The sequence below is a fragment of the Aegilops tauschii genome, chromosome 6 (genome assembly GCF_002575655.3).
Source record: "Aegilops tauschii subsp. strangulata cultivar AL8/78 chromosome 6, Aet v6.0, whole genome shotgun sequence".
Taxonomy (NCBI): Eukaryota; Viridiplantae; Streptophyta; class Magnoliopsida; order Poales; family Poaceae; genus Aegilops; species Aegilops tauschii.
This window is the reverse complement of record NC_053040.3, coordinates 123,102,893-123,111,181: the sequence shown is the minus strand read 5'-3', so window position 1 is coordinate 123,111,181 and position 8,289 is coordinate 123,102,893. Positions and strand designations below refer to the sequence as shown.

The 8,289-nt window shown below is 39.8% G+C and overlaps 1 protein-coding gene across 1 annotated transcript in view; it reads right to left on the bottom strand.

The window, feature by feature from the left end:
* Positions 1-1,747: 1,747 nt before the first annotated feature.
* The window catches only part of LOC109759762 (protease Do-like 7), a 50,345-nt gene continuing 43,803 nt past the window's right edge, over positions 1,748-8,289 (bottom strand). The window contains exons 11-18 of the mRNA XM_073501167.1: positions 6,845-6,894; positions 6,611-6,776; positions 6,181-6,516; positions 4,434-4,616; positions 3,421-3,588; positions 3,257-3,336; positions 2,757-2,981; positions 1,748-2,412 (exon numbers count right to left, since the gene is read on the bottom strand). Of these exons, the coding sequence (XP_073357268.1) occupies positions 3,553-3,588; positions 4,434-4,616; positions 6,181-6,516; positions 6,611-6,776; positions 6,845-6,894 (771 nt within the window). The 3' untranslated portion in view covers positions 1,748-2,412; positions 2,757-2,981; positions 3,257-3,336; positions 3,421-3,552. The remainder of the gene's footprint in view (positions 2,413-2,756; positions 2,982-3,256; positions 3,337-3,420; positions 3,589-4,433; positions 4,617-6,180; positions 6,517-6,610; positions 6,777-6,844; positions 6,895-8,289) is intronic.

The window sequence follows — 8,289 nt, the reverse complement described above, 5'->3', positions numbered from 1 at the left end:
GGGACTCCGAACAACTTTCGGGTTTCCGCATACACATATCTCTACAACCCTAGCGTCACCGAACCTTAAGTGTGTAGACCCTACGGGTTCGGGAGACATGCAGACATGACCGAGACGCCTCTCCGGTCAATAACCAACAGCGGGATCTGGATACCCATGTTGGCTCCCACATGTTCCACGATGATCTCATTGGATGAACCACGATGTCGAGGATTCAATCAATCCCGTATACAATTCCCTTTGTCCATCGGTATGTTACTTGCCCGAGATTCGATCGTCGGTATCCCAATACCTTGTTCAATCTCGTTACCGGCAAGTCTCTTTACTCGTACCGCAATGCTTGATCCCGTGACTAACGCCTTAGTCACATTGAGCTCATTATGATGATGCATTACCGAGTGGGCCCAGAGATACCTCTCCGTCACACGGAGTGACAAATCCCAGTCTCGATCCGTGCCAACCCAACAGACACTTTCGGAGATACCCGTAGTGCACCTTTATAGTCACCCAGTTACGTTGTGACGTTTGGCACACCCAAAGCACTCCTACGGTATCCGGGAGTTGCACGATCTCATGGTCTAAGGAAAAGATACTTGACATTGGAAAAGCTCTAGCAAACGAAACTACACGATCTTTTATGCTATGCTTAGGATTGGGTCTTGTCCATCACATCATTCTCCTAATGATGTGATCCCGTTATCAATGACATCCAATGTCCATAGTCAGGAAACCATGACTATCTGTTGATCAACGAGCTAGTCAACTAGAGGCTTACTAGGGACACGTTGTGGTCTATGTATTCACACATGTATTACGATTTCCGGACAATACAATTATAGCATGAACCATAGACAATTACCATGAACAAAGAAATATAATAATAACCATTTATTATTGCCTCTAGGGCATATTTCCAACACTGCGGCCACGCCCCATCCTATCGCCGTTATGTGGGTACAGTCTTAGTGGGTGCAGTCTTGGCCGGCTTCTGGGAGCCGGCTTTCTTCATGGCCGGCTTCTGGGAGGCGGTCCTCTTGGGGCCGGCTCCCTGGAGTCAGCTATCTCGTATCTTTCTTGGGGGAGGTTTCTGAGGCTGGGTCGCCTTCTGGGAGTCGGCCCTGGGGATAGCCGGCCGGGGGAAGGCGGCCCTATGTTTTGTATGCTTGAAGGCTTGAATGGCCTGATAATTTTTCGAAGAGCCAGAGGGAGTCGGTTAGGCTACCCGTGGCCATTTACTCCGACAATGGGAGAAGGCCGTAAAAAGGGACATGAAGGAATGGACTGCATTTAGAGATATGGCTCTTGATTGGACAGCATGGAAATCAACAATCCATGTGCCGGGACATTAATTTTACTTTTTTATAGTTTTGTTACTTTTCTTTTCTCTCTTGACTCTTTGGATTCCACGTGTTTTCTATTGGACTTTATATGTCGCTCACACCAACTTGTTTAGGACAAAAGGCTTGGTTGTTGTTGTTTGACTACCCTTTTGACTTTTTGGTCTAAGGCTTCCTCTTGATTTCTCTTGACTTCCCTTGACCATGGCTTGCTACCTTGACTTCCTTGGACCAAGGCTTGGCACCTAGGCCTCCTTTCACCAAGTTGGACCAGGGGCTGACCATGTTGACTGCAGTTGACTTTAGTTGATTACTGTGTCCCTGTGGACATCCCCTAGTTAAGGTTTTGGCTATTGTATTGTATCAACAGTTTCTAATATTTGAGCATACAAATTAGTGAAGGAATATGATACACACCTAGAAACATAAACTCCATGGCCTTCCTTTGGCAAGAAGCCAAGTGCACGTACAGCCGAATGAGGATTCTGAACTATGCATCCACACCAGTTCACCATACGTGTTGTACCATTACCAATGAAAAAATAGCGCGCTACAGCAACATAGCGGCGACCTCAAAATATGCTATTAACGTGCTATATCGCGCTATAGCATGCTATTAGCGAGACGTTGTACACCGATATATTTAGCGAGACAATTCTCAATACGCTATAGCGTGCTATTAACGACGTTATAGCGCGCTATTTTTTCAGTGACCATTACCGTCTCTTACATCTGTTCCAACCATAAGGTCTATTTCTTTTCCCTGCTCGAATGTTGAAGCAATTATACTACTGATAAATACCTAATTCAACCGTACTTTGTCAAAGAAAAAGTTATTTTTTTCCTTATAGACCATCCTCACCTGGCGAAATATTGTCATGTTAAGCATTCCATCTGAACCAACCGAATGGTCCAGCTTTTGGCAAGCATTCTCAATGTCAAGGAAGCATGTAATAGGCTTCTTATCGATAGCAAGAATCATATCCCCTTCACAAAGAGTTTCCGCTTTTGATCCAGCAAAGCAACCTATAATTTGCAATACTTGTCTTCGCTCAGGGTCCTTCTCAGCTAGAGCCTGCAACATTAATCAGATAGAATAGTAAATATTTAATGCACGCACGCAACACACACAGAGGAGAAATTAACTAGTCAAAAAAGGGACAAAATGGCAATCATGCGAGGTGTTCTCCTCACGAACACCCCTGCAGTTATCTATTATTGAATGCCTCAGATGAATGTCATTAATACTTGACTGCATTAAAAAATTGTTGCACTGATAAGCACATCAAGATTCAGGCTCAGAAGCCACTAAGCAACAGTATTACCTAGCCGCAGAAAAAGGTGACAGTACTACCTATGATGTTTGTCAGATTAGATAGCAATTTCAGACAAGATTAAAACATAAACAGATCTAATTACCTGCACCCATCTATCGCTCAATCCATAATTACTTGCCTCTGTTAGCAAAGTTGGATAAATCTCCACCTCCAGAAGTCTGACAAATGGCATTGGTCTCCTAATTCCATTGATAAGACGAAATGGTCCAGGAGCACCAGAGATTATCTTCTCAAGGACTTGACTTATCAGGTGTATTGGTATACCTACAACAAACTGATGGTCCCCTTCTTTGCCACAACCGAAGAGCTGTACAAAATAATTGATTGAGTTATACCTCAATTAGTACGCTGGAATCACAACATCAGATGTAGAGGTTATGACTCATTATGACATGTAAAAAACAAAACAATTCATCCTCTTTAGTTCAAGTACTCATAACATATTTCAGCAATTTAAGGTCTTTACATGCGGTGAATAGGTTTCTCTTCTATTCCCCATTTACTTTATGTTGGAGACATCATGCGGCTAATGCATCAATTCTTGGACAACAGACTAATGTGAACACTCCAATGAAAGCTAACCTGGCTGGAAATACTTGCCCATAGTGCTTGAACTCTCCCTTGCTCGTCGGTCAATACACCCGAAAGTTCGATATCAGAATCTGTAATAAACATTTCCCTACATAGTTAATATGAAAAATTGAGACACAAGAACTCAGTTTTGTTGAAATGTTTGTAGAACGTACCAGTATCGAGCTCAATGACCTCCGTATTCATTGCATGATACCGTGGGAAGTCACTTGAGCAAATATTAATAGCTTGCCAATTGGTTACGATTGATTTCCTTGATTTAGCATGTAAACTATCAATTAGACGAACTAGGTACACAGAATCTCCTCGGCGCAAGGCAGGTTCTACACATATAAAAAATTAAGGAATTTCTTAAAACATGAAAACAGATCGCGTGGTCCAAATTAGTTTCTGCCAGAAGGAAATAGAAATTTCACTACCAGGTAGGTCATTTTAGTGATAGCACGATTGCGATTATTAATAAAAAATGAAATATAAAAAAAGTATATCCAATAACTTTTGTGTAATTCATCTCAGGATTTCAATATACATTAAGGGTAAGCAGTGGTGGAGCTAGACAAAGATGTCAGGGGGGATAAAGAGAAAATATTAATGTTTGGGGAGGCTAATGACTACACTTTCTTCTATTTAAGACCCTAAAATATATATTTTTCCTTCAGTGATTGTATCAAGGCTGGGGGGGGGGGGGGGGGGCACTGCCCCCGCCGAATGACAAATAAAAACTGGAAAAGAATCAGAAGAGAACAAATGAATGTGTCCAGTGCTAACCCATTAAAAAATATTAACTAGTAGCTTTATTATTTGGACAGTTCACTTTCTTTTCACCAACTAGTTTAGTTATGAGAAATATATGAAAAAAATCTTAAGGAAAGTAAACCAGAGACTAGCCACATTACTTGACAGTTCTGCAATTTATTCTTTCTTTGACTGTCCAATTTAGTTTGAGTAATGCATGAAAGCACTCTACAGAAAACAAACCAGTAAGAAGTTTAGAAGCCCGGATAACGGATGCTCCAACTCCTAGTGTCAAAGGATCATATGCAACCAATGCAAAGTAGTGAAAAGGATGCAGAAAAATAACCTGAAAGCCAAACAGTGGAAGCTACTATTTAATGGAAATTATGTATAGCTTCAAATTACAATTAGGAAAGGGGGGATAAGCTCATACCTGTCCAGGTATTTCAATGGGATATGCAGCAAAAGAAACCATTATATCAGAGATAGATATAGCAACTGTATTCCTATCAACAGCAATCAGACCAAGAGAGTCAGAATGATGTATTACCACACCAGCTCCAGTGAAATGTTTAGCATGCACTCCATCAATCATGCATATTGGTGGCACGTGCACCTATATACAGAAAAGTAGAAAATTAGAGATATACGAGTGAGGTGGTTTTCAACAAGAAACACAAAAGCTACAGCTCAAAACTAACAAGTGCATGGTACATTGTGCTATAATACACACAACTGTTGGCTTTAAAGCACTAAATTAAATCACCCAGCAGGACTATACGTGCATGCAAGCTAGCACACAAACAGGTTGATTGATTCTGTAACCACACACGTGCACGTTTTGCCATGTAGGCGTACGATCATTGACAATAATTGGTTGGGGGGAGGGGGGGCGTGGCCCCCTTTGGCCCTCACTAAGCTCCGCCACTGGACAACACTAAGGAAAAAACATGGCATTTATTGGACACAATTGACATATAGGAGTGCCAGTCATTCACTATCAATCGCCATCTTTGCTGAATTTCTAAAGAGATGAAGCCCATTTTTCTGACTATTGACGCCATTAGATGCCACAAGGATCAAGGGAATGAAACCATAAGTAACCTCAAAGATGATAAATGAACTACCAAATGTAGATCTCACATGTCTCACGAAAATAACCATAACTTTAGTACCCTATTTGATGACACTAGTTCTTTATTTTCTCATGAAACAAAATTGCAAAAAGGACTGATGCCGCAAGAAACCAATAGTCTGTAGTCGTGTTAAGTCTGGGTGTAGTTAAAGATAGAATCTGATTCTAATCTGATTGGGTAACTATATATTGGCCTTGAGCCGAGAGGATAGGACATAAGTTGATTTCCCTCATAACATGGTATCATGGCACCAATTAGAGTTGCTGCCACCGTAATCCCCTTTGTCATTGGGGGAGACTCTGTGTCTGGTGATGTGTCTCTAGATTGTCTGGGTTCTAAACTTAGCAAACAGATGCAGTTGTCATACCCTACAAGTGAGTCAGTTTTGTCAGAACACTAGCTCTAGCTCTCACCCGGGAGTCTCTCTAACATGATTGTGTTACTCCCTCAGTTCCAAAGTAAGTGTCGAGGTTTTAGTTCAAATTTATTGGCCTTTATATTGGCCTTGAGTCCATGGGAATTCCATATATCCCACCACCTTTATATTGGCCTTGAGTCCATGGGAATTCACAAGTTTCCTTTCTCTCAACAGGCTTCCACAAAAGTAAGAAAACTTGTTCTTTCTAACAATGCATGAAGACAAGCTTTTGTGTTTTTCTCAAAGAAAAAGTGTAGACAACTACCAGTGCTTGTCTAATGTATTGTGCCATTCTGGAAGTCGAACTTCTTTCCTCAGAATGTTAGAAAAATTTAGCCTGTTGCTGGCGGACGCAGATTATTATTAATTTAGTCATGAAAAAAATTTAGAGGACCGTATTACTGTATTCACCAAAGGTCCAATGTGTGAATTTTGTTTTATCATTGGCAGAACTGTTTTTACAACATTATTTGTGTGGAGTTGTGGGTAAGCTTCTACCACATTAACCATTTTAGTTAGGGTAGGCTGCGGAACAGGTATAGTGTCATGACAAGATCTAAAAATATTAATCTGATGCACCATGACTACATGATTCCTTCCAAAATCAAAGTATAGATGTTTCTCACCTCAAACTTCACAAGGGCTGGTTTAATTACTTGTTCTGCCAATGAAGTGTTACCAGATATTGTTCTAGCAAGGTCAGAGCCTTCCATGCTAGAAGAATGCCGTGAAACACCTTTTATGTCATCTAAATCTCTAGAAGATGACACGGTTCCTTCAACAGCTATATTCTCATCGACATTTGAGTTCACATCCCTATGACCTCGTTGATGAATGGAAACTACATATGGAGATTCCAGTAGCATAGCTGATTTTGCAATCCACAATCCAGTTGCATCATTTCGAGTATATAACTGAGGAGTTGCATACCATCCATGCTGATCAATTGTAACTATTGTACACTGGACACACCAATAAGACAAAATTTCAGTTGTATTCTAACAAATAGATAAAGAAGATTTTTCATGATAAAGCCGCCAGGGAATATTTTCCTACCTTGTTCCGATGTCGGGCAGTGTATGTTACATATTCAAGAGGCACTCGTTCTCCCCTAGACAGTTCTGAAATAACCGCAATAAAGTCACCTAAATCTGCAATATCCTTTCTTGCAAACTTTTTGATAATGGAATATCGTGGAACCAATGCCCGGGAGAGCATGTACCTGCGTCGCACCATGTTGAATAAGACAGAAATCTCAGGAAATGGAACATGAATTGTCAGATGTCTTACCCAGGTTCAGCAACATATACAAGACCACATTTGAACCCCAAGTTTCTAGCCTGAAACATCATTACATACAAGATTAGTTTTTTCGACGGAAAATACAAGATGAGTTTAAGTTATGTATAATGATGCTTTCATAGACTACATAAACATAAATATAGTCTCTCTTTTTACAACTAAAAGGTACTCACTCTGTAAATAAATATAAAAGCGTTTAGATCACTACTTTTGTGACCTAAACGCTATTATATTTCTTTACAAAGGGAGATGCTTTCATAGACTACTTAAACATAAATAGTCTCCCTTTTTACAACTAAAAGGTACTCAGTGATCTAAGCGCTGTTATATTTCTTTACGGAGGGGAGTATTTCATTAAAGCTTATATATAGTACATACTCCCACCGTCCCAAATTAGTTGAAGTTTTAGTGTTGTCCTAGGTCAAACTACTTTAAGTTTGACCAAGTATCACTAGTAGAAAAGGGGGCTTTTGTCCCGGTTGGTAAGGGCCTTTAGTCCCGGTTTTTGAACCGAGACTAAAGGATCGTTACTAATGCCTCCCCCCTTTAGTCCCGGTTCTTACACGAACCGGGACTAAAGGCCATCCACGTGGACGCAACCTGGAGCTCCACCTGTTACCATCCGGGACTAAAGGAAATTTTATGATATTTTTTAAAAAAAAAATTGCGAATTTTTTTTAAATTTTTTTTTATTTTCAAATTTTTGAATTATTTTAACCTCTAATCTCTAATCACCACCCCTCATCACTGCTCAATTTATCCTCTAATCTCTAATCATTCCAAATCATCTAACTTCCCGGACGGTCACCCATCCTCTCACTACTCCAACCTGAGCACGCTTAACTTCCGGGTTCTATTCTCCCTCATTTCCAAGTCTGCACTTGTTGTTTTCCTAACAATAGTAAGATGTCAATTCTATTAACCCTCAGGAATTTAGCTTGAGCATGAAGTGACACATTTCACTGTTTGAGTTTGAAACTATTGTTTTAAAAAACAATAATTATTTAGTAACACTAATATTTCTGGAATAATTAGTTTGACCATTGTTTGACCACTGTTTGACCAGATTTGACCAAAATTCAAAAAAACTGAAATAATTATTTAGTAACACTAATATTCTAGAATAATTAGTTTGGCCATTGTTTGACCACAGTTTGACCATAATTTGAATTTTTTTGAAATTTTTTGCCTCTCCAGATCTTAAAAGCCCCGTAACTTTTTTCTGTTAGGTTTTTGAGGATTTTGAAAATGTTTAACGGGGTTCCCCCAGTTAAATTCGGATGTAACTTTTCGAGTAGATGATTTTTCATATAAAAAACTTTTTCATCCGAGTTCGTATGCAAAAGTTATGCCCATTTTAAGAAATTCCAGAGAGATTTTGCAAATAAAGTCAAAATTCATATTTGTTAATTTTCCCAACAACTAGACCACAT